This window comes from Zeugodacus cucurbitae, chromosome 5, assembly GCF_028554725.1.
Source record: "Zeugodacus cucurbitae isolate PBARC_wt_2022May chromosome 5, idZeuCucr1.2, whole genome shotgun sequence".
NCBI lineage: Eukaryota > Metazoa > Arthropoda > Insecta > Diptera > Tephritidae > Zeugodacus > Zeugodacus cucurbitae.
In genome coordinates this window covers 64457397-64483988 of record NC_071670.1, presented here as the reverse complement: position 1 = coordinate 64483988, position 26592 = coordinate 64457397, and the positions used below count along the sequence as shown (strand labels likewise).

The window sequence follows — 26592 nt, the reverse complement described above, 5'->3', positions numbered from 1 at the left end:
ACAAAAGCCACAACACCCACAAGTTGCACTGGCGTTTGCTTTCAAAGCGACCCTCTGTGCCACATCATCTTATCACTAATACGATTGTCTTCGGCTCACCGTTTGTGCCAGTGGATGTGTGTAGACACTTGCTTTGTGGCCCAAGAAAATTTCCTTCAAACATTCATTCACCCAATCAGGCAGCTTTAGGGGTGCATTGTTCTCTGATGGGTTGATTAGGCTTATGCTATTCGTTTTAAACTGGTTAGGAACTAGAACGTAAGTGAACTTTTTATTGAACCACGTTTTCGTTAAGATTTTGGAAATGTTCTGTAGCTGAAGACTAATCTCTCGCAATAAATTTTGAAATCTCAAAAATAGTACCGTTAAAATCCTAAATAAGTTTCGGATAAGTGAAGTTAGGTTAAGATAAAAATCATAATGATAAACTTCGTTTTCGGGATTAGTGTTTAATTTTATACTAAACACCAGAATTATCAATGAACACGAATTTAAAATGTATGCTAATGAAAAACGGTCGAGCTTTCTTCATTTGCCATTAGTTTCTAATAATTTTTCTCATTTTTAATAAGATATTTATAATATTGATTGTCTGTCAAATGATGATGGAATGTCAAAACTATAAACAAATCAACCAAATAAAAGTAATACTCATGTAAATGAGCATGTTGTGTAATAAACTCGTGTTTGAGAGTGGTGTTTAACCCAAAAAAATTGTAAACTCGTGTTAATTAAAATTAATTTTTTCATGTTATAAACCCGTGTTTACGAGTAGTATTTAGTGTTTAACATCAAACTATTCGTAAACTCGTGTTTATAACATTTTTTGTGTGCACTTTTATGGTCGAAAATTCTAAATTGTGTAGTTACTGCTCAACTAAAGTTATTTTCTGTTTTAACTCATTGTTCAAAAATTTTTGTTTGATAAACTCCGAGTTTATGAGTAGTGTTTAACATAAAAAATAAAACGGTTCCAGAAATAACCTTTATTTTGATATAAGCTCTTGTTAAAGTAGTTTTTTAGTGATAAACTCCGAGTTTAAAAGTAGTGTTTAATATTAAACACCAAAATGGAGCAAAAACTCATGTTTTGGGTATTTGTAATGCTATGATGTGTTTATCAATTAATTTTACAATAAGAGAGATCGAAATACATAAATTGAGGTTAGATTTACTCAACACTGGTTTATTTTTAAACTCAGAGCTAAAAATCTATACCGTGTTTACGAGTAGTATTTACTTTGAATTCATTAACTGACTGAATGACACTAAGTTAGGCCAAAATTCCAATAGATCGACTTAGTAAAGCTAGGTTAGGTACGATTAGCTCGCTCAACTATAGCTAATTTAGCTGATTTCTTCAAAAAAAAAAATACTTGACCCACTTGAAAGCCAAACTATGATATTTAGCAGCCACTAAGGCAGTTTCAGATCTCACAATGATGAAGATACTACACTTCTCTGTTGGGATACATACACCTACATGCTTTCAAGTATCACACACCCGCAAATGCGCATGTGTGTGTGAAAATCTATTGGTCGCGCTGCAGCAAATGGCACAGATTGTCACTATTCACTGCTATTCTGTTGAGCTTTTCATGAAAATGGCATGTTTTTTCCACTTTCGCAACACACAATGCATTTTGCAGGCGTGTGACAGACTTGGCTTATATTGGAAATTATTATTTCGATTTTTTTCGCTTTAAATTCTGTCTTTTCACTCGGCGAAATTGTGTGCTGCGCTGACAAGATCTCTATTCTTCGAGCATTCGTCAATGTAAACGCCATTGTTGCGAGTTGCATTGCTCAAGTTTTTTTTGTTGCACTGTTCTATTCATTCATTAATGTCGCGTGCCGCATATTTGACGACTGTCAGCTTTGCTAGCCGTCAGTCAACGCCGGACAGCGCACTCACTTGTCAGTCACAATGGCAATTTGTGTGCGGTGCATTTCTTGAAATATTCTCTTGAATTAGAGAAAAAATGCAACAACAACAAATAATACTAATAATCGAAGCCATTTACTTTGGCACTTCAACGCCTATTTAGCTGTAACATTTACCCCACACACACAAAATCGCTCGCCAAAGCACGAAAAACCGATATTTTTGCACACATTTTGCAGTTGCAAAAGCACAACAACACATAAAATCATACAAACATACAAACATACATATATACATACAAACATTAATATTTATACATAAATCAAAATTCGCATTTATTTTATGTCTCACTGTTGTGGCAACTAGCAGCCGTTGCATGGCATAAGCAACAACAACAATACCAACAAAAAATCATATTTACACTGCATGCTGCATAACGAACTGTAAGCGTGCTTCATGTTGTTGTTATTGTTGTAAATATTTGCTGCCATCGTTCTCGGCTTGTTTAATTTTCATGCCACATTCGGTAATTTGTTAACGTTTGCTCGCATTTATTTCGTTCTGCATGACTTGTTTTCATATATGTTTTGTTTTCGTATGCATTTATTTTGCACACATATGTATTTTTTTTTGTGTATGGATTGTAGAAAAGTAATTCATATTTCAATTTTTTTTATTTAATAATTAATTTGTGTAATAAATTAGCTGTATTTCCATATGAGCATGTGTAACCCAAGGCTAGACAGATGGTGAAACGCAGGCAAGGCGAATTCAACTACATAGAAAAGATAATAAAAAAAGAAACATCATTGTCGTTGTTGTTTTTGTAATGGCAGAAAGTATTTCCCAAACAATTTTTGGCGAATTGACAACCCTCGACCGGCTAAGAAGTCGGCTCCGTTTATATTACGTAAACCCGACCGTCGTGAAAATGGTTCCTATACTTCTTCATCAGTTTTTTGTAAATTTAATAAATATAATTTTTTTAGTACGTCTAATGGGCTTAGATCCGCAACAGATGAGTATTTCTGACCCTTTTCAAAAAAAAAGTGCGAAAAATGTCTATAAAATTTCTTCAACCCATAAAAATGGGTTCAAAGACAAGATAAAAATTAATAATTCCAAAATTTTAGTTTTGAAAACATCCGTTATATTTAGAATGTTTCTGAGAAGATTCTTCTCAGTGATTAAATTAGAAATTTCTCAATGATTATAGGGGGTTGACTTGAAACATTTTGCCAACTCGAACATGACTCTGAATGACATGGTTTTTCTTGTACCATAAATCATTTCTAAATAGTGTAGACAATGATCGGATACCAATACAAGTTTTGAAGACCTCATAGTCGTGAGAACAGCAGCGGCTACACTACCCCGTCGGAACAAACCAGATCAACTAGGTCAGGGGTACCCAACAAATTTCTCTTTTGGAGTTAATAAGTGTCAGAAACAACAAGAAAGAGTGTGAAAATGATAGCAAACGCGAGAACGATTGGTAAAGTGGGAATAGTATCCTGAAGAAGAATGCTAGAACCGAAGGATATGAGACTTTAGTGACTATCGATTTTATGATGTTGTTGGAGTAAACCAATTTCAGTCAAGTAAAGCTTTTGAAAGTTAATTCTAAAAACAGTTGAACTTCTCTAACTCAAATCCCTATAATTCACAAAAAAAGTACCGAGTTATAAATTCGGAAGATAATTTCTATGAAATTTGATTGCCAATTCAAGTGTTCGAGTTATGGTGAACTTCGAGTTATGGAAGTACAACTGAATCACTTTTTAGAAAACCACTATATGTATTGTAATGGCATCAGGCTAAATCATAACGATGTTCTGACAAACGTTAATTACCCCTAATTTAGTAAAGTCTTTTAATTTTCTCTTTTATTTTCTTATATATGGTATATGTAGACTTCTTTCATAGCAACATTTTTGATAAACCCTGTCGATTTTTTCTGAGACACTTCAATTAAAATTGATAACTGTTATAGATTAAAAGAGATCTCAAACGTCAATCTATTGAACAGTATAAGTGCTTACGCAGATAATTAATTTAATTTATTAACAACAACATAGTTTATATATAATTTAATGCAAGCCACCTATCTTATCTTGGGACATTCAATTTGCTATTTTTAAAGATATTCTATCAAAAACTACACTCTAAATTATTTGTGACAACTTACAACTAACTATTATTTGTGACAACTTACACTTTAAACGGAACATAGCTTTAATTAATAACATATAGAAGATATAGGAATATTATTCACTCACTCAATAATATTCTTATATCTTATATATGTGCTAAATGTAAGGTGGTTCATAAAACCAGAGACAATGTTGTTCCATTCCTGACCAGTTAATCGAAAATTTATAAATTTGATACCGATTATAGGCGATAAAGACATGTGGATATCGTTCCGGAGACTCAAAAAATTATTAGGTCCACAACTTAGCTTCCGTCGTTTTCCAATAGATGCCTCTAGGGTCAAGCACTGGTCGATTAAATCGTTCTATATTGATCTTGGACATTTGTGTCAACATTAACCCAACAAAATATTTTTAGAGATCTGTTTGCATCCCAAACTAATTGTCAATAGAAAATGTCACTTTTTGAGCCGAATTCTCGGCACTTGCGGGAAATTTTGCTTTTCTTTTTTAATTCCAAGAAAAGTGCGGCTGAGGCTCATCGACATTTGTAAACGTTTTTATACAAAAAAAAACGGCGGAAGCAAAGTTGTAGACCTAATAGAATTATATAATTATATCAACTCTTCACCGAAACTCGATACAAATATAATACAAGATATGATATATAAATTTTGAAGCCTATTGCAGATGATTAAGCCAATCAGAACTTTGACCTTCTACCAACACACCCTAACCGTCTCTAATCAGGATCGACTTTATCTCGGAATTATTTTATAAAAAATGTATAATGCCGGAGTGAGAAGTGGCACAGGAAATCTATTGCAATTTTCTCTTATTATAATTTAGAACCACCTTAATGTGTATGTAGTCTTCATCCCCACCGAGATATTTGTCTCCTTTAATTATACACACCCAAATGCGACTAGCTGCTGGGACTAATAATAAAATCTGTGCTTTCTTTAATTTTTCCCTTCAATGCAGCCAACAGCGTTTTATGAATTTCACTTCACTTTTACGAGTAAGGAAATGAAAATAAAATAAAAGCTGTAAATATTTGCAGCACCTGACCGCCTTTATGGCCTAACTTGGTTCCAGCTACATACAAAAAAGCAAAAGCAAGGAAAAGGAAATGTTTGACTGCCGTTGCGCATGGACGCGTGCTCGTGCTCCGTGCCAAAGACAGCGCCACATATGCGACACAAACACATAAACTCATACAAATACAAATGACTGTATGGGTTGGTGTGTTCATTTATTATATTGTGCCTGACAACATTTCTGCCGAATTTTTGCCGCAATTTTGAAGCTGTTAAATATTGTAGAGTAGAGAGCCGGCGTTTTGCTGCCTTGTCCTTTGCTCCTCGCTGCTTTGCTTTATTTGTGCTTGTTAGCCATTCGTGTTGCTGTTGTTGGTGGACTTGTATGTTGCAGCAGGCACAGGAGGCAGCATGTGAAGCTTATGTGTTTGTATGTATGGCTGTGTGCAGAGTAAATTAAGTGCAATCGCACTGCTGCCGTTTTTTTACGAAATTTATACATTTTTGGCAAAGTGCCTGAATCAATAGCACCACAGCTCGTTGGATTGTTAGACATTCTTAATGTAGCAGCAGCAAATGCAGTCGACAAGATTGGTACGTCGCTGATGCTGCTGCTGCACTTAAGGGATTGAATTGTGCACAATGCGAGTCTACTACTAGCAATGTGAACTTCGTATACTAGCATACAGTGTGTCAAAAAAGTAGGCTTCAAAGATTCACGGATATTAAGAAAATATATTTGATCTGTCGAATATTTCAATAATTTACAACAACAACAACAACAATATTTACTACTTAGTTCGATATTTTTGATACTTTTATTATATTTTACCTATATAAGCTATAATCGCTTAAAGCGGTTCCTACGCCAAATATATATATATTATATTTTACCTTGAAAATTTTATCTCCCAAATTTGCTGCCTAGCTGAGGTTCAGAAAACCTTTGAAAAGCCTTGAAACTTTGGAACCTACCTACTCTTGGTTATACAAATTTGTCTGCCCTAAAAAGTATGCTTCATTCTGAACAAATTTCTTTTTCAAAAACTATAGTACGACGAAATGATTGTCATAAACTTATCTGGAGTCGTAATTCTTAGCGCAATGCAAAAATTCATAGAATCGGAGCAGTGGGATGATTCAGACGATCTCTGCGAGGTTTTTATGCAAGCCAGACGGGGTGTATAACTGTCTAAATACTAATTAGTGACCTCAAACAGACAAAGGATGAGCCTTGATTTTGTCTTCAGGCGGGTTTCATTTACCACCAATTTTGTCTTATGAATCACTATCGGCTGTCATTGAGAATTTTGGAAATTAATTTTTTTATATAAATCTCAATATATATACATAGGATATATTTAATTGTAAAAAGAAATAACTAAATTTCATGAAAATACAATGAGAATGAATTATGAAAAAATATGAAAATTAAATTCATAGAGAGTTCCCAATTAACGAAGTCAACTGAAGCGGATTATCATTAGGTTTATTGGAATTTCAGTAATGCCCTGTAATTCTCAATTAACAACCGAAGTCTGAAAGTTTCGTTAACGTCTGATCAATACTATCAGGATCAGGTTTACTTTCATTACTCGAAACAATCGTTAACCTTAAAATGCTGTAAAGCTTTTTAACCAAAGTTAAGTCGAAAGCTCGAATGAAAGCTTGTAAAGCTTATTAAAGCTCACAGCGTTGATATGGATTAATTTATGATTCATGGAGGACGATGGTATAAAATCACTATTTTTATAAGTTAATTGCTTGACCTTTTCAAGAAAACTTTTATTTCACACGCTTTTACTAGAGGTCAATAAAGACGAGTTCGAATCGAGTTTTTAATCATATATGACTTTACTCCTTATTTTTTTTTTAAACATTTAGCACAATCTCTCTTATGATTTTAGTCTTATAACTCCCTAAAGCAAGCCAAAAGGAATTCTAATAACAATCAAATAATAAAGTTTGTAAGATCGTCTCTTTTTTCCGCATTCCGAAATTATTATCGAACAAAAATTTTAATTTTAATTTCTTCGTCAATTTATATACTAGAAGTAATTGTTTTTGGCCATTCCCAAAAGCTATATGGACTCGGCACCTTTAAACTTAATTCATATCTATAAGCCAAGGATCTGAGTTTAGAATACTTGTTCATTCGTTGAACGTTGATTTTTCTTCAACAGTGTACTGCATCAAAAATTAGTGCTATCAAGTTTGTAATGCAGCAAATACCAGAAAAAGGCATACAACAACTTGATGCCACCACAAACAGCACAAATCAGTAAAAGAGAAAGATAGCGAGAGAGGAGAAAGGAGAAAGGAGGATAGCTACACAAGGTCCATTACTCACACAACTGTATATAGATTTGTACATACGTATGTACGTATGTGCTTGGGCTTTTTGGCCATTTTATCTAATTGGTTGTGCCAACACGACAGGCTTTTGCAATGTGCAACATACGTGCACCTGTCCCCCTCGTGTCAATTTAACGAGTCTACAGCAGCCAATAATGTCTAACAAGGTGAGCACAACGGGAATGAAGCAGAAAGTCGACAATACAAAAAAAAAGAATAAAAAATTTTCTAATAAAAAATACAGTTATTACAACCATTGGTGCATAGGCATAAATTCATGTATTTATAGTTGAGCATATTCCTTGGCAGCGCCGAACTCTGCAAATTTGCGGCGAATTTTGCGATTGCAAAAGCATAAAACTGAAATAATATTAATCTGTGTATGTGTGTGTGTTTGAAGTGTGAATTTATTGCAAACATGACAAAATTAAATTTCTACACACACACACACAGCGCTACAAATTACATTATTAGAAAATTAAATTGAATTGCATGAAGTGACCTACCCGGCTTCTCTGCTCTACGCCTACATGAGTTATTATAGCCATATTACACAGTGCAAATACCAGGCTAGGTATCAAACATATCCCCAAGTGGACAACAAAACAGGTATGATATGAGTATATGTATGTATATCTAAGAGGTGTGTTCAAAAAATAACGGGAATTTCAAAAATTAAAATTTCAAGGGTTTAGAGACAACAATTCTCAAAATTTAGACGTGAAGATTAGAACTCTTTTTATGAGCTTGGCGATTTTCGTTTGTTAAAAGTCAATATACTTAAAAAAAAAACGAAAATTCCCGTTATTTTTTGAACACACCACATTCTTCGAAATACTAACAATTTGTATGGAATTCAATAGGTCATATGCTATTGACAGCGCACTGGCAGCAATAGCAACAACAACAACAATTGCAACAACAAATATTGAACAATGCCGCTTTTGTTGTGCGTTTTGTTGCATTCGTTTGAATATATTGTATCTAGGACATGGCAATTTTATATTGCAAGTTGCACATAAGAAATGCATTGGATTCGGTGAATAGCTTGAATTGAATGCTTCGCAATACTTCGTTGTATTTGTAAATAGCTGTAATAAGCATTTAAGTATAAAAAAGGAGCTGGAATTGAATGTATGTATAAGCAACTGCAGCAGAAGAAGAAGAGGAATTAGAGATATTGCTGAATGCACAGAAATGCCTTGAAATGTAATGTGCGGAAAATTTGCACTCAGCAAATAAATCGAATATTAAAATATATTGTAAAAAGCAAATAACAACAATTGACAAGTAAATGTTAGAAATGAAATGAAATTTCTTTGAATCTGCAACAAATATTTATGTATTTAATTTTATCATAAAAGGATTAAAAAAAATAAAAAAAAGAGTGTTGCCACATGTTAATAATTAGTAAGTTTTCAAATGTTATTTCTTGAATACTGCAATATAGACATGTAAAGAAAGTATATATACACACACACATTATTCCAAAAAAAATTTGGTGGTTGCCACCTGACACTGAATAATTTTTTTTTTGAAAATCTATTCAAAACCCAAAATTAAAAATTTTCAAAATGTGGTGTCTACATAAGTATTATTTAAAAAAAAAATATAAATAAAAAAATAAAAATTAAATAAAATTTCAGCCAGGTTGCCACTCTTATGAAATTTTCGTCACAACTAAATTAAGAAATAAATTTATAAATGTGTATGTGTAAAAATAACAGATTGATAAAGATCTAAGGAAGGAAACCACTTGTTTATGGAGTTGCCATATTATTAATAATATTTAAGAAGCTTTTATAATTGAATATGAGCTTACGAGGTTGCCATCTGGTTTTATAATATGAAAAAAATTTCAACGCCAAGCTGTTCAAGAATATTAAGAACCTAGATTTTTTATACCCTGAACAGACAGGGTATATTAAGTTTGTCACGATGTTTGTAACACCCAGAAGGAAGCGTCGGAGGCCCTATAAATTATATATATAAATGATCAGTATGTTGAACTTAGTCGATTTAGCCATGTCCGTCTGTTTGTCTGTCTGTCTGTATATATACGAACTAGTCCTTCAACTTTTAAGATATCGTTTTGAAATTTCACAGATGTTATTTTCTCTTCAAGAAGCTGCTTATTTGTCGGAACTGCCGATATCGGACCACTATATCATATAGCTGCCATACAAACTGAACGATCGGAATCAAGGGCTTGTATGGAAAACTTCCGCATTTTACTACATATCTTCACGAAATTTGGTGTGAGTTATTGTTCATAGAAATAATTTAATATCCGAAAAAATTGTAAAAAATGGCTTGTATGGAAAATTTTCGCATTTGACGTGATATCTTCACGAAATTTGACATGGATTACTGCTTAAGGTAATAATATAATCTCCGAAGAAATTGTTCAGAAACTATATAACCTTAATGTTTCTAGCAAACAACCCGGCAAAAAAGAATTAGTAAAATGTTTTCTTTGTTTTACTTACTTTTTCTTACGTCTTTAAATTTGCTTAAACACATAGTTACTAAAAGAAATGCACCTGTGAAGGGTATATTAGCTTCGCTTCAGCCGAAGTTAACGTTTTCTTCTTGTTTTACTTTGAAAACGATTTCACTAAAATATCCCTGGGTTTGGACGAAGAAGAGCCAATTTCCAATTTTTGGGATCGTATATTTTACTTATAAGATACTATTTTTTTTTAGTAATTTTCTCCGATTAACAGCTACAACAGTTAACTACACTACAATTGTAGTTCAATAAGTTCTGTCTGGTTGACACTAAATGCAACCGTGCTGCTGTCAACTGTCACCTGTCAACTTATAGCCAAAAAACGGGATTTATTTGCTAAAACAAACTGTGGAAAATTTTTTGACCGCTGACTACTTACTTCCCTCGAAACTCGAAATGCTTAAAGCTTTTAATGACCGAAATCTGGTATTTGTTTTTGAGTTTTTGTCAATTTTATTTGACACGCATTGAAATTAACGCATGACTCATAAATGTTGACGAAAAAAAGCCTTAAATCCCATGAAAACTTTAAAATACCAACTAAAAAGGTTTTCATGAGGTTTTCTGAGTTAGTCTATTGAAGAAAAATAATTTTTGTTGATCTGAAAGTATCATTTAAGCAGTTATAATTTCGTTTATACATATTTATAAAGACTTTCAGAAGTAGGTTCTACATCCATTCTTTGACATGAAATCTCTTCAAAGGATAAATAAATGCGGAAATTCGCTATATATTAAGCAAAAACTTATGTTTTTTTTTCTTGCCAAGAAGCTCCGTTGGCCAAAAAACAATTTCATATGAATAAATATTAATTTTGTGTAATATTAAAAAAATTGAATTTCAAGCACCTTGACCAGATAGCACCCACTGTGCAGCGCGATAATCTACTCTAAATGCATTTATGCACATATTTATTGTTGTTTCGCGTGCGTGTGTTTGATGTTAAAATTAGATTAATTGTATTTTTTCGTTTCCTCTTTTTCATTGTTGCTGTTGTTGTTGTTGTAATGGTTATTTCTGTTTCTCGATAGCAACGACAATCTGCAAATAATTTGCTTTGAATTCGTGGCACACAACAACAAGCAATTGAAATGCATTCGGTGCCCTCCCCGACGGTTTCGGGAAGCACGCGCAACACCCCACCGCTCCCCGTTACACATGGTCTCGCTTTGTTTGTCTTTAATCATGTGTTGATGATGGTGATTGCCGTTTAATTGTTGCTCGGACATTTACTGCTCCTGCAGCGGCGCCCGCGGCAGTTGGCAGTGGCAGCCACAGCGGTGTTGGTGGAGGCGGCGGTGGCGTTGACTTAGACGGCTGCTGTTTCTCTTCAATTACAAATTGTGTTTAATTATATTGGTAAAATTACTATTTGGCTGCTGCTGATTGCTGATTTTTCTGTGTGCGGCACATTTTGCTGTTTGCTTAATTTTTCTTACAAACTTTTTGGTCGTTCTTTTTGGGGTTTTAGGTTCAATTGAATTCTGCTGCATTTAGCGGTATAATTTTCGTGTTTTATGTGTTTAATTCGTTTGTGGTTAAGATTTTCTTTTTCAAGATTTGTTTTCATGAACTAAATGTGTTCTAAATAATAATTGCATTCGAGGGGGGTTTGACAAAAGTTCGGTGGTGATATTTTTAATTGAAAAAATTTTTATATTTTTGCTTTCAACTAAATTTTAAGTTATTATATTATTTGTAATTTTCATGTTTTTATTATGAATATTTTTATACTCTCGCAACAAATGTTGCTAAGAGAGTATATAGGTACTGCCACGCCCACAAAATGGCAATAACTGAAAATAAATAAAGAAAAAATTTGGTATGAAGGATCCCACTATAAAGGGGCATATGAGGATGTAATTTTTTGGGGAAGTGGGCGTGGCCCCTCCCCTACTTAGTTTTTTGTACATATCTCGCAAGCTACTAAAGCTATATCAAAGAAACTTTCTTAAGTCGTTTCTTTTAGGTACTACAGTCCAAAAATGGAGGAAATCGGATTATAACCACGCCCACCCATACAAAGGTTATGTTGAAAACTAATAAAAATGCTTTAATTCAGTATGAAAATTTTAAATGGGCGTGGTTCTGCCCACTTATGGCCCATATCTACGAAACTACTCGACCAATTTCAGTGAAATTCGGTTCATAATATCATCCTAGCTTCCCAATGATATATTGTGAAAATAGTCCAAATCGGTTCATAACCACGCCTATTCCCATATACCAGAACTTTGAAGTCGATCTGAACTGTTTACTTTACAATATATAAAGTAAGCACTAGTGAAGATATCGGAACAGAACTTTGCAAAAATACTGCATTTAAAGAGTGGCATCGCCCTTCTAAAAATCCTCGAAATCGGTCATTAAGTGTTCAAGACCCTATATAGCAAATATGAGAACCTCAGTGCTGCTAACAAATTTTTTACCGAAAATATAGGTAAGTCTCTGAGATAAGTTGAAGAAATTCGGAGGAAATATGTTTCTACTATATGTCTCCGTGCCAAAAATGAGTGAAATCGGATCATAACTTCATATAGCTCCCATATACCTAATATTAGGGTTTTCAAACTTTCAATGGACTTTATACCATATACATATATGCCGAATATGTGAGTCGAATTGTTTGTTATTTTAATAAAAAAATTAAATAAATTGCGAGAATATTAAACGTTCGGTGACACCCGAACTTAGCCCTTCCTTACTTGTTTATATAACGTTTTCTTAACATCTGAAAATGTTGACCCGCCTTTGAATTTTGCAAATTGCGATAATATAATATTTGAACTTAAACTTTCTTTACTTGTTTTTATAGTCTTTCACAAAACGATGTTTAACAAATCTTCTTAGCGCATTATGCTAGCTGATAGCAAATAGCTTTTCTTGGAATTTAGCTATAAAATATAAAATAAATTATTCGGCCAATGACAACATTCTAATTCTAAATAATACACTGATAAACCAAAGAAGCGCAGGCACCTGAATTACTATATATAGTCGCTGCTTAAGCCAAGCTTCTCATTCCAGTTAAGTTTTGGAAGAGTTTGTGACAACATTTATTGAGTGTTCGAAAGTCATACGTTTTAGTATTCAAATCAATTTCACTGCTCAAATTGTTTATTGTTCCAGTGGTAAAGAGGTGTTGAATGTGTATAAAATATAGTAAAAATTGTGTTTAATTAATACGCGGTTCTAAGACGTTCTTAGCATAATCGACATGCATTAATAAACCAACTGAAATCATTGTGCGTTCGATAAGATTTAATGAAATTCCAAGAATTATGATTTTTAATTAATTATGAATGTGTTTGTGTATATATTTTGAATACAAAGAATTGTTATTGTTAAACTAAAATGTCACGAAGTTTTTCAAATCTTTGAGATAACAAAAGTTTCTTCTTAATATTCATATAAATTTGTATTTGAAATGTTTTAATTACATCTAATTTCAATACTGGAATACTGTGGTTGAAGTGATTGGAATTGATTAATAACTAAATTGTTATTTTAATATTTTTATTATTTACGAATTTTTGTGATAATTTGTATAAAATTGTACATATTTTCTAAATTACTTGTTAAAATTAAAAATAATTACTTTTTTCATTACAGACAATTTAATTTCCGAGTACAAATATTCCTAGAACTATTACAAAAATGGCAGCAACCGCTCCCAATCGCTTTTTAATTTTGTTAATTATTTTGTTTGACACTTGGTGTCTTGGAACTTTGGCTTGGAACTTTGGTATGTATGTCAGTATGTGATTAACTAGATTATTATAACTAGAGAGGTTTCTTCTAAAAAAAATTAATTCTAAAAATATAAATTTTGGTGACATTAATGATTTGTTCGAATGTGCAAATATTGTCATTATTGAGGTATCTTATATAGTTATAGCTAGTATTTTAGCTTAGTTTGAGATCTTTGATTTTTTTGTACGTAACAAACATTTTAATAATTTTCATATTGTAATATTGTTCATCGTAGCTCAATCACTATACACTTCACATTGCTTTTATTCCAACTGGCCTGTATTTTTAATTAAAACCATCATTTCACTCTTTGTTTTTTAGGAAATAACCTATGTTCGAACGATAAAGCAGTATGCGCCAGTATTCAAAACTGTCGAATAAAGTTTAAAGGAGGTTTGACGATTTGTGATTTCAGGAATTTTGAAACCTTTATTTGCTGTCCGTAAGTATATCACATGTATACTCGTAATAACCAATGAAGTTTTTATAGTTCTTAAAATATAGGGCTTCTGATATTTTTCGTTGTTAAAAAAAAAAAAAACATTTGTATTAATTATCCGAGTTTACCAATTTTCATACTACTCTTATATGATTAATTATCAAGAGAGAATGACTATAGCAGGTGAGGTAAATATACTATAGAATGCGAGATAAGCAAATGAAACTCAGATTTCAGACTCTGTGAACGGAGGCACGGACGGTGAGACAGACAGGCTATAACATATGCCTATGATGTAAACTCAATCGAAAAGACAAAAATCACAATATTAGATATTCCATGGATAAGCGAACATTTGCATATATTTCATTTTATTTGGAATTAAACTAATTATGCATGAGACCGACTGACTGACTGACTGACTGAGTTGAACATAACGCACGCTTTAACTATGTGGACACAGCTCCCAACAGGCTATACGATAGCATTAAGCATTATGATCTAGGTTTATATACACTGCGCGTCATCAGAATAGCACCCCAAACATGCTTGGTTGATACCAAATATTTTCCATAGTGTTTAGGTTAGAGCTACAAAATTATTTTAACTTTTCTAACATACTTTAAAAAAGTACAAAAATTTACAAACGAAAATTGCGTCATCAAGATCCGCCTGCTTCCGTAAATCAACGATGATTGCGATATTTGAAGCTCTTTTCATAAGTTTCTTTATTTCAAAGAAAATTGAAAATTATTTTTCGATACCTTCCCACAGTTTCTGCAATTTTATTGCAAAAATGTACATATTTATGAACAGTTTCGATTTTGAATTTTTCCTCTACAGATAATATAATTCTTATTCCCAAATTTTACAACAATTTGAAGAAAACTATTCAATTAAGTACCCCAACAAATTTGGTGCTTGTGGTTGTGAAAATATTTGGTATCAACCAAGCATGTTTGGGGGTGGGGGGGGTGGTGTCTTGGCTATCCTGATGACGCGCAGTGTAAATGTTATGGATTTTGGTTTTCATTAATCAATTATATCATTTTATTTTAGCAACAATTTATTAAATTCTTTGGAACGTCCAGCTGATCAAGGTGGGTATAATATAAAATGCACAATAAATTGAGTATTGATAATTTGAAAAATATTTCAGTCTGTAAAGTAATCGAACAAGGATTATTTGGAGGAAGACCAAACAGTTATGCAGAGTACCCCCATATGGCTAGAATTATGTACGATAATCCTGAATCGAGATGTAGTGGCAGCTTAATAGATAAGCGTTTTGTGCTCACTTCTGCGCGTTGCGTAGACGGCAACATGGCAAAGGCAATAAAAGTTGTTTTGGGCGTAACAGACTTTAATGATCCAACACAGAGAACTCGACAGGATATTAATATCAAAGTGAGTATATGCCATTGTCTATATATGTACGTTCCGGGTCGGCATTAATATAGTTGTTTCATTTATTAGAAAATCCATTTACATCCAAACTATGATGTTTCTCGTATATACAATGATATTGCTGTAATTGAACTGGACGGAGATGCCGTATTTAATCAAAACGTGTACCCGACTTGTCTACACACGGATCAAACTGAATTGCGTAATGGTGCTGATCTAGTTGAAATTGGTTGGGGGTTAACTGAATTTAAAAGTAAGGCGACTAAATACCATTTTCTACTTTCAGGAATTATCATTTTATACTGTCGCAACAAAGTTGCTACGAGAGTATGATATTTTTGTTCAATTATCGGTTGTATGTAACACCCAAAACTAAACGAGTTAGATATAGAGTTATATATACCAAAGTGATCAGGGTGACGAGTGGAGTTCAAATCTGCATGTCTGTCCGTCCGTCCGTCCGTCCGTCTGTGCTAGATATCTTGATGAAACTTGGTACACGTATTAAGGTTGCTTTCGAAGATGGGAGAAATCGGCGCACCGCCGAGCCCACAAAATGGCGAAAACCGAAAACACGTAAAGTGCCATAACTGAGCCACAAATAAAGCTATAAAGTAGATTTTGGTACAAAGGATCGCACTATGAAGGGGCATATGTGGTTGTAATTTTTTTGGTTAAGTGGGAGTGGTCACGCCCTCTACTAAGTTTTTTGTACATATATCTCCTAAACTACTAAAGCTATATAAAAAGATGATACAGAAGGGCTGCACTCAAATTGGTATATAAAATTTGAAATGGACTTGGCTCCGTCCACTTATGGGTCAAAAACCATATCTCCGAAACTATTCGACCATTTTTCAATGAAATTCGATTCGTAATATTTTCCTGGCATTCTAATGATTTGTTATAAAAATTGGCCAAATCGGTTCACAACCACGCCTACTTCCCATATACCAGAACTGAGAGATTAATCTGAATCAGTTACTTTACAATAAATTAAGTAAGCACTAAACTTTTTAGGACCCCATATATCGAACATGAGGACCTCAGAGCTTCTAATAAATTTTTTACCGAAAATATAACTAAGTCTCACAGATATTTTGAAGAAATTCGGAGGGAATATTTTCCTTCTAATAAAATGCACCCGTAATATTAGGGTTTACAACTTGCAATGGACTTTATGCCATACATATGACGAATATGTGGGTCACATTGTTTGTTATATTAATAATAAAATTAAATTAATTAATTGCGAGAGTATTAAATGTTCGGTGACCCGAACTTAGCACTTCCTTACTTATTTTATTTATTCCTCTTTACCTTTGTACTTTTAGCACAATCCGAACGTTTGTTAGCGGCTAATTTGCACTACACACCTTTTCAATCATGTAATAACACTTACGCTAACCTTAATGATAATCGTCTAAATCGTGGCATCGTTGATACACAGCTATGTGCGTATTCACCGGGTAGCAATGCTTGTGCAGCGAACTCTGGCGGTCCGTTACATATTGTTCAAGATAAAAGCACTTATAATTATAGATTGGCAGGTATTGTATCATTCGGTCCTAACTGTGGTTTCCAGCTACCGGATGTGTATACGAGAGTTTCAAAATATTTAGATTTTATCGAAGGCATTGTATGGCCAAACGCGTCGAAAGCCTATTTAAACAGGTTAGGATAAAAAAAAATAATGTAGAAAAATGAGATTTTTATTTTGTATGGTAAATCGATGTAAACCAGCGCTTTAATCGAGCAATGGCCCGTTAATTAATTAAATCGTCTAATACTTATACTGAATAAAATAAAATGTATTCTTATTTTGCCATTATAAATAAATTATTAATATACTCAAAAACAGACATATTTATAAATGACTCCAAAATTAAATTTTCTTTTCACAAATATCCTTGTAAAACAAAATCTGTCGATATTTCTGAAAAAAAACCATGACTAATTCTGGTGTGACAATGGGATGTGGATCAAAAATCGTCAAATCAGAGATGTACGGAATCGTGCATACGACCGAATAACTTTGGAACAACAAGTACAAAGAAATATTCTCTTATTGAATGAACAGCAAAAGAGTACGTATGATGAACTGAAGAAGGCTGTCAATGATGGAAACGGTGGACTAGTTTTATACTCTCGTAATAAAAGTTGCTAAGAGAGTATTATAGTTTTGTTCACATAACGGTTGTTTGTAAGTTATAAAACTAAACGAGTTAGATATAGGGTAATATGTAAATATCAAAAATATCAGGATGATGAGACGTGTTGAAATTCGGATGTCTGTCTGTCCGTCCGTCCGTCCGTCTGTCCGTGCAACGGATAATTTGAGTAAAAATAGAACTGAGAGAAACGAAACTTGGAATACGTATTCTTTGAGACCGTGAGATGATTGCTTTCGAAGTTGTTCGAAATCGGACCACTGCCACGCCCACAAAATGGCGAAAACCGAAAACACTTCAAGTGCCATAACTTAGCTATAAATAAAGCTTTGGTATGAAGGATCATACTATGAAGGGGCATATGTTGATGTACTTTTTTTGGGGAAGTGGGCGTGGCCCCGCCCCCTACTAAGTTTTTTGTACATATCTAGCCAACTACTAAAGCTATATCAAGGAAACTTTCTAGAGTCGTTTATTTTAGGTACTACCTTATATAGTCCAAAAATGGAGGAAATCGGATTGTAACCTCGCCCACCTCCCATACAAAGGTTATGTTGAAAACTACTAAAAGTGAGTTAACTCACTAACGACAAACGCCATAAACACTAAATTTCATATAAGAAATGGCAGATGGAAGCTACACTCAGATTTTTTTACAAAATGGAAAATGGGCGTGGCGTCGCCCACTTATGAGTCAAAAACCATACCTCAGGAACTACTCGACCGATTTCAATGAAACTTGGTTTGTAATAATTTCCTTACATCCCAATGATATGTTGTGAAAACAGGCCAAATCGCTTCACAACCACGCCTCCTCTTATATACCAGAAATATGAAGACGAGAGGACAATATATAAAGTAAACACTAGTGAAGATATCGATGCAGAACTTTGCACAAATACTACGTTTATAGTGTGGCAGCCGAATTCTATAAATCACCGAAATCGGAACATAGGTTGTCAAGGCCCCATATATCGAAAATTAGGACCTCGGTGCTTCTAACCTAATATAAGGGTTTCCAACTTTCATTGGACTTTATACAATTTATATAACGAATATGTGGGTCAAATTGTGTATTATATAATATTAATCAAGTTAAATAAATAAATTGCGAGAGTATAAAATGTTCGGTTACACCCGAACTTAGCCCTTCCTTACTTGTTCTTTTTGATTCATTTTCGTTACAAGCGTTTGGTTGGTTCTTTTTTTGGGTTTTTAGGTTCAATTGAATTCGGCTCCTTCGTCTTTTGTATTTAGCGGTGTAATTTTCATGTTTTATGCGTGTAATTCGTTTGTGTTTGAGATTTTTTTTCATGAACTAAATGTGTTCGGAATAATTTGTAGTCGAGGGGCGGTTTGACAAAAGTTCAGTGGTGATATTTTGAATTGAAAATATTTTTATATTTTTGCTTTCAACTTAAAATTTTGTATTATTTGTAATTTCCATGTTTTCAAATGTTGAAGGTTAAGTTCGATGATGGGCGTAATCGGACCACTGCCACGCCCACAAAATGGCAATAACCGAAAACATATAAAGTATCATAATTAAGTCATTAATAAAGTTATAAAATTATAATTTGGTACAAAGAATCGCACTAGAAATGGGCATACTTGCACGTAATTTTTTTTGGGGAAGTGGGCGTGGCTCCTGCCCCAACTATGTTATTTAATATAAATCGCAAACCGACAGAAGGAAGCTGCACTCAGATTTTTTTACAAAATGAAAAATGGGCGTGGCGTGGCATCGCCCACTTATCTCAGGAACTACTCAACAGATTTCAATGAAATTCGGTGTATAGTATTTTCTTGACACGTGTGGAAAATCGGTTCACAACCACGACTATAACTCAATTTTGAATTCCATCTGATTCGTTCACTTTATAATATACATATACATAAAGAACCGAGGAAGAAACATCTGGAAATCTTTCAGATATTTTAATTTAAGTCAGAGGAAATTTTTTTCTCCTAATTGTGTCGCTGTTCCAAAAATTATTAAAATCGGATCAAAACTTCCCCTAGCTCCCATATACATAATTATGTGCGGGCTTTATTCCGCATATATCGGTTAATAGGTGAGATATCTTGGCAAAATTAAATGAGCATATAGTCTTGGATATAGTGTAGCTTGGTGGGGAAAATTAGTGAAATCGCTTCAGGAATTACCTCAGCGCTCATAGACTATATATGATGATTTTCGTTACTCTATTGGACTTTATGCAGAATATATGCGTCAAATTGTGTGTTATCTTAATAAAAATACAGCAATAAATTGCGAGAGTATAAAATGTTCGGTTGCACTCGAACATAGCCTTTCCTTACTTGTTTTAATTGTAATTTGTATAAGTTCAAGCCCTGGTGATATTTCTAATTAAAAAAGTTTTTATTCTTAATTTTTAATTTAATTTTTTTTTATTAATTTATGAACTTAATTCTTTATTTTTAACAATCGTAATCTTTATCAATTATAATTTTTTTTATTATAATTTTAATTAACTATGTATTTAATAATATTTTTTTCATATTTTTTTATTTTAATTGAATTTCAATTTTACTTATTCATTTAATTGTAAATCATTAATTATAATTACATTTCTAATTTATTTACCTGAAATTAGTTTTCAATTTACTGCATTATTTATGTTTTATTTAGCATTGAAATTTTTCGCACTTTTGCATTTTGTTTATATTTACAGTTTTATTGTTTACCACTACGCTGTGAAAAATTATTTGTGTTGCGAATATTTTGCACTCGAACATTTGCAAACATCTCAACACCCCTGTAGTTTACTGTAACTTTTGTGGGCTGCTGTGTTACATTTGTTTATTATTTGTTGTTCCTACTGGACGTGTGTATGGGAATTGGCACATGTCGGTGAATATAATTGATAACTCAATTTACATTAGAGTGAAATTTTGCAATTCCCTTTGCAATTTTACGAATGTGTTACGCAACGTCTTGTGCAAATGCAAATGCGTATATGTATATGTAAATATTTGTAGATGAAAGAAAATGTATTTCATTTGATCATGGACAGTTGTACTATTTACAGACATACCAATGTGAATGTAAGTTATAGTTTACAGAAGAAATGAGATGCCAGAATGCTGCAATTTTTATGAAGTGTATACTCATTTTCTAACTATGTTCAAAGTGATTTTCTTTTGCAACAGAAACAAATTTTTGGTTATTTTGTCAAAATTATATGACTAAAAATATTTTTTTCCAAGTTACCACATGGCACAGTTACTAAGTGGCTTTCTCACCACGTTATGAATCAAATTCCTATTGGATTTTTATACACATAAAAACTATCCGAAACGATTTGTTTATTCTCTTATAAAATACCCAAATAATAATAAAGCTTTCAGTAGCTCAATAAAAAGTATACAAGCTTAATTAAGCAATACATCTGTGAACATAATCACATGCAGCCATACATATATGTATGTATGTACATAAAAGAACTAAATTTTCAAAAACGAAATCACAGCAGCAATTTAAGACTCTAATAGAAAGCATAGAAATTAAGAGAAATAACTAAATTTCATTGAGATTTCATTTCATTCAATTAATATTTAATACAATATTATTTCACACTTTTTTATACATTTCCAAACAGCGGGATCTAATTTCAGCCGCAAATCTAACCTCAAAATCAAATATTAGTGAAATAAAAATTCAAATTAACCTCACTGTTTCAAAATTTCTCTTCAAAACCCCCAAACAATCAATTAAGATTTTGACTACTAGCCGTTTAACACCGTTTTAAGTACGAAAATCACTTATTTTATTGCACACACTCTCTGCCACACATAAAACTTTTAAGCGTTTTTCTCTTATTCTAACCTAAAAACCGCTTGTGGGAAGACCGTGTTAATGTAAACAAAATAAAGTATATATAAATCATCAAATAGCCGATGTATGTATGTACATGGCAACACAGCAAGTGTATTAGATCCAGTAAACATTTCCGTTATACTATTAACAACTAAACACAATGTGCGCCGAAGTGATCGTGAGGTAAACAAATCATTAATAATAATAACAACAATAATAACAAAAAATGATGTTTGTGGTGCTACAATAGCAAACATACGCGCAGACACTTAAGCCGCAAGCAAAAAGGCGCGATAAAGAACACCTTGATAAGAAGCCGCACAGTGTTTGTTTACACACGCACATATTTGTTTGTGTTTTGGCAATTTTTATAACAAAAATAATAATTATTATGCTGGCAGCACATTTGTGGTGTGCCTGTGTGGTTGTTTGCTGGTGTAATGTAAGCTCACTACAGCAACTAAATGGCTTTGCAACACTTTTTAGTGACTTTCGTTGATATTAAGTAGTTAATGCAAAACAAGCTTCTAAAAAATAAACATGTTTTAGTTACAACACATACAATACACATAAAATATAATTATTTTACCAACTAATAAATAAATAATTAACACTAAATATCAAACAACAAATATGCACAAATTTACGCACACCAAATATAGACAAACATAAAAACAAATTGAATGTGAACAATGATAAATCATTGCTGAACTACTTACATGCGGCGAACAATTTGTAGCGTTGTTTAGCATGACTTGAGTTTTATGCAAATTCTATCTTTGAATTTAGACGAATTGAAGTTGAATAGTGGTGGAGTAGTGGTGGTGGTTGTGAGGATTAATTGGTGGTATATATAGTATGTTTACTGGGAGGATGAGAACTTTCGGCTTAACTTCAGATTACTTTGATTAGTTGATTTTTTTCTTTTTTGGTTTGTCACTTTATACAATTGTGTAGGTTGATATATTTAAGAATATATGTTGTATATATATTTTGTAGTTACGTACAATATCTTACTTTCAATATTGTGTGTAAACGTGATTAACTTTTAACTTTTTTTGAGGTTTTTTTTTCAAATTTTGCTAGGTATTTTCATTGTTGGGGAAATGTGAACAAAAAAATTGTTGCCTTGGTTGGTTTTGCTCGAATAGTAGTTTAGCGCGCCTAAAATGATAAATATTTACAAAAAGAAATAGATGAAACAAATTAAATTAAGTAACTTCAAAATATGTATTATTATGCACTTAAGCTTAAATATTTATAATACATATAAAACTACAAAATAGCAAATAGGGTTGTAAATATTGATTTCAATTGTTATTATAAGTATTTATATAGTATTGCTTAACAACTAAAACTAATATAGAATTATATGTAGACAATAGTAAACAAAACCGGCGGTGGTTGGAGGCAGGCAATTGTAAGACAATTAGCAAACGAAGCGTTTGTTTTTAGTTTATTTACTAAAAAGTGAGAATTTTGAAATTGACTCATTTACTTATTAAGCATTTCTTGCACCACATGGCTGGCACGCTTTGTAGGTATGCGAGAAATGTATGTAATTTGCAAAACTACATTGTTGCTATTTATCGGCATTTTTCTTGTACACCAGTACTTTTAATGCATGTAAACATTGCACAGCATACTTTATTGTTTTGTAAATTAACACAATTTACACATTTTTCATCAACATTTAATAGTTAAAAAAATTCCAATTAGAATTTCACACAACACTGAATATTTACATTAATTTTGTTGTTGTTGTTTCAAATTAGTGTCATTATTGACGTAACAACGCGAATGCAGCTAGACGAAGATTCTGCATGTAATAACTGGCCGCCCTCGCACATGAGCTAGACGGAATTTTTCCGACCTATCAACCAACCACCGACTAGGCGACAGCTGAAGCGCACAGCAGTTACATCCAGCATGGTAGGAAAACAAAAAATCGATAATGACTGCCTTGCTAAGGCATTCGCACACTTCCATGCGCAACCCTGGAGCACCACCGGAGCAAAAACGGTACGAACGACATTCATAAATGTTCGTTCCGATTTGCTACACTATAACTAAACAAAAAAGCTTTTCAATAAAACGCAAATCGTAATTGCAAAATTATAAACAATTGCATGTTTCACAGTGGTTGCTCACAAACTTTATGCGCTCACCCGAGTATTTGATAAGTTTTTCGTAAATATGTATATGTAACGTTTTGCAAAAACGCTTATACGTTAATACTTTGTTAAATATGCATTCGCTGGTTATTCTTGGTAATTTCCTACCTTATTAACTTTGTTGTAGTTGTCTATATGTTTGCCTATTTTAATTTACATTTATTGATTTCACTCGTTTTTAAGTCAGTAATGCAACGAAACTTTTTTGTTTACAGATTCACCATTATTTAGAACTTTTGTTCTTTGCCCAACGCCACCAAGTTCGTACACACAAAACAACTACAATACTATAGGGGTGCTACGCCGCTGCAGCGTAAAATAGCCCCGGTATATTTTTTTTCTTTTTCTGATTAGCAATTTTCACCATACATTTCACTTAAATATTTTTTTGTTTTCGGTACAATGTTTATACCGCCGCGTCTGTGTTAAGCGGATATTAGAAGAATTTTCTTAAAAAACCCTTTTTTGCTTATAAAGTATTCTTTTGTCTTAATTATTGAAGATATGACGATTCGCGATCCGTGCACACTTCTTTATTTATCCAACTTTCATATCGAATTGTCATCTGAAAGATACAATTCGCTGCCAAATGCTTCTTGCCGCCGAATGCAATCCACAACTGTGCAAATTCCAATTAGTTGTTTTCCTCAATTTCCTTTTGTACACATTCACCACAGAGTCGCAATTGCTTAAATGGAAAACTGTCAGATTTTTTATAATCTTTCGATTTATTAAATAAGTAAAAATATAATTTTTTTGGTATTTTCCAACTTATGTATTTTATATTAGAAAATATATAAAAATTATTATTATAAAATTGGAAAAAAAATTATATATTTAGTAACATGGTTCACCCTGTGCGCATAACTGACTTGGCAAACAGCTGTTTATTTGACACGCGCAAACAACAAATCGACATCTGCAGTTTCAACGAAGGAATTGCAATTTGGAAATTACAATTTTTTATTATTCAAAAAAAGATTTTAAAATGAAAGGCCAACCAACAAAAGAAGTGACTCAATTGATTCACGAAATCAAAATCGGGTATGCACTGCTTTAATATTCGGTGAAACAGGGTAATTTTTGTTTGTTATATGTATATTGCAGCAATGTGGAAGGTTCTTACAACATAACAGCAAAGACGCTACAAGTATTTAAGAAAATCATAAATGGACAAAGATGGGCACATGCAGAGTAAGTTCAGACATTCAAACCACGTACACCCTAATTACAATATTATTTTGCTTTATAGCGAACTCATGAATGTAGTGCGCAATCAAGGACACATACTACAATCTGCGATTCCACAAGAGACTGTAACTGCCAACATTGCACGCCGCATACTTAAATTGATACGTGAAGAGTTTGATTTACTTAAAGCACAGGTTGGTCACGTAATTCATTTATGCATTTAAGCGTGTCAGCACAATCTCACAATTTTTAGGTGCATCAATTCACGGATGATCAAGCCTCAATGTCCTTACACAAACTTGTTACGCAAACGAGTAATGATGTTAGCGTCGATTACACTGAACCACAAAATGGACTGCGTGAAGCACTCATGGATCATTTACAGGAAATGGAAACTGAATTGGAGACAAGTTCGGAAAATATTTGCGCACAAGCTGAAGAGCACATACACTCGTCTGAGGTTATACTGACACTGGGGCACTCGCGTAGTGTGGAAAACTTTTTAAAACGTGCTGTTAAGAAGCGCCAATTTTTAACCATTATTATAGCGGAATGTGCGCCCGATTGCAGAGTGAGTAAATGATAAAAGAAAAGATAACTTTATTTCATAAAACTAATTTCAGGGTCACAACCTGGCAGCAAGCTTGGCAACTGGAAATGTCGAAATAATAGTCATACCCGATTCCGCCATATTCGCAATGATGTCACGCGTCAACAAAGTCATAATTGGTACACACAGTGTGCTCGCGAATGGTGGTCTGCGTGCCGCTTGTGGTTCCTACACGGTCGCCTTGGCAGCAAAACATTACTCAGTGCCTGTTATAGTGCTCTCACCCATGTACAAATTATCACCGGTACACTTGTGTTCATACGAGCAGGACGCTTTCAATTTGGTAGGCTGTGCGGAAGATGTTATCGAATATGATTCCCTGGCGTCGCATTCTGCTAAAGTTTATAGCCCTATATTTGACTACGTACCACCAGAGCTAGTGACATTGTTTATTTCAAATATGTAAGTACTGTTGTTTTCAACATTTCAATAGTGAGAAATAATGCAATTCAATTTCTGTATGTTTACAGTGGCGGTCATGCACCCTCATATGTCTATCGACTACTGACTGAATTATACAATCCTGAGGATTATGAGATGTAAACGAAAAAAATAGCGCTATTTTTATAAATTAACCACTGGAAATCCCTAGCTTTAGCATTTCAAGCTTTCGCTAAACAAAAGCACAAACAAGTAAACAACTGGAATAAAGAAAAGAAGAAAGCTGATTGTGTATTGTGAAAGTGTGCCTTTGTACTGACGCTGTTGCTTTGAAAATGTAGCGTGCTATACTTAGCACTTTTAAATACCTCATTACACCGCGTTTGTCGTTATTTATTTGTACCGTCGAACATCTAATCCAATTACTTTGAGCAAACCGCAAGATTATAGTCTTCGAACTGTGCTCGTCTACCCTCCGATATCCGGTTCAATTTCATATGGAAAACACACTTTGAAATTAGTTTGTGTTGAACAACTTTTATTTTGCCTCACTACGTTTCAGTACAATCGTCACATGTCAGGCAATCACATTTTCTTTTAATTATTCTTCAATGCAAATTATCACAGTTTTCAAAAGGCAAAGACCAATAAACAACCTTTGTGCAAGACAAAACAACGT

The 26592-nt window shown here is 33.2% G+C and overlaps 3 protein-coding genes across 5 annotated transcripts in view; 2 read left to right on the top strand and 1 right to left on the bottom strand.

Moving 5' to 3' along the window:
- The window catches only part of Adar_1 (double-stranded RNA-specific editase Adar), a 138012-nt gene extending 113646 nt beyond the window's left edge, over positions 1–24366 (bottom strand). Inside the window, exons 1-2 of one of the 3 annotated variants that reach the window (XM_011186935.3) lie at positions 23840–24365; positions 22277–22721 (exon numbers count right to left, since the gene is read on the bottom strand). In XM_011186935.3, coding sequence (XP_011185237.1) covers positions 22277–22309 — 33 coding nt within the window. In that variant the 5' untranslated portion in view covers positions 22310–22721; positions 23840–24365. Of the gene's footprint in view, positions 1–22276; positions 22722–23839 lie in introns of all 3 variants that reach the window. The other 2 variants (XM_054232235.1, XM_054232236.1) reach the window with 2 other exon arrangements.
- On the top strand, positions 14023–20438 carry LOC105213841 (serine protease persephone-like). The gene is made up of 6 exons (XM_029041366.2): positions 14023–14141; positions 15198–15238; positions 15298–15545; positions 15615–15798; positions 16880–17095; positions 20413–20438. The coding sequence occupies exons 3-6, from the start codon at positions 15363–15365 to the stop codon at positions 20436–20438; spliced, it is 609 nt and encodes a 202-aa protein (XP_028897199.2). The 5' UTR covers positions 14023–14141; positions 15198–15238; positions 15298–15362.
- A 244-nt stretch (positions 24367–24610) lies between the features above and the next one.
- LOC105213840 (translation initiation factor eIF-2B subunit beta) lies at positions 24611–26123 on the top strand. Its single transcript, XM_011186931.3, has 6 exons — positions 24611–24775; positions 24839–24925; positions 24984–25116; positions 25176–25493; positions 25546–25934; positions 26003–26123. The coding sequence occupies exons 1-6, from the start codon at positions 24720–24722 to the stop codon at positions 26073–26075; spliced, it is 1056 nt and encodes a 351-aa protein (XP_011185233.1). The 5' UTR covers positions 24611–24719; the 3' UTR covers positions 26076–26123.
- Positions 26124–26592: the final 469 nt, after the last annotated feature.

Coding starts and splice junctions, on each gene's coding strand:
- LOC105213841 (XM_029041366.2), top strand. CDS start 15,363: ATGGCTAGAATTATGTACGATAATCCTGAATCGAGATGTAGTGGCAGC. Junction 15,799..16,879: donor GGGGTTAACTGAATTTAAAA/GTAAGGCGACTA, acceptor TTGTACTTTTAG/CACAATCCGAACGTTTGTTA. Junction 17,096..20,412: donor TTATAATTATAGATTGGCAG/GTATTGTATCAT, acceptor TTATATTTACAG/TTTTATTGTTTACCACTACG.
- LOC105213840 (XM_011186931.3), top strand. CDS start 24,720: ATGAAAGGCCAACCAACAAAAGAAGTGACTCAATTGATTCACGAAATC. Junction 24,776..24,838: donor ATTCACGAAATCAAAATCGG/GTATGCACTGCT, acceptor TGTATATTGCAG/CAATGTGGAAGGTTCTTACA. Junction 24,926..24,983: donor CAAAGATGGGCACATGCAGA/GTAAGTTCAGAC, acceptor TTTGCTTTATAG/CGAACTCATGAATGTAGTGC.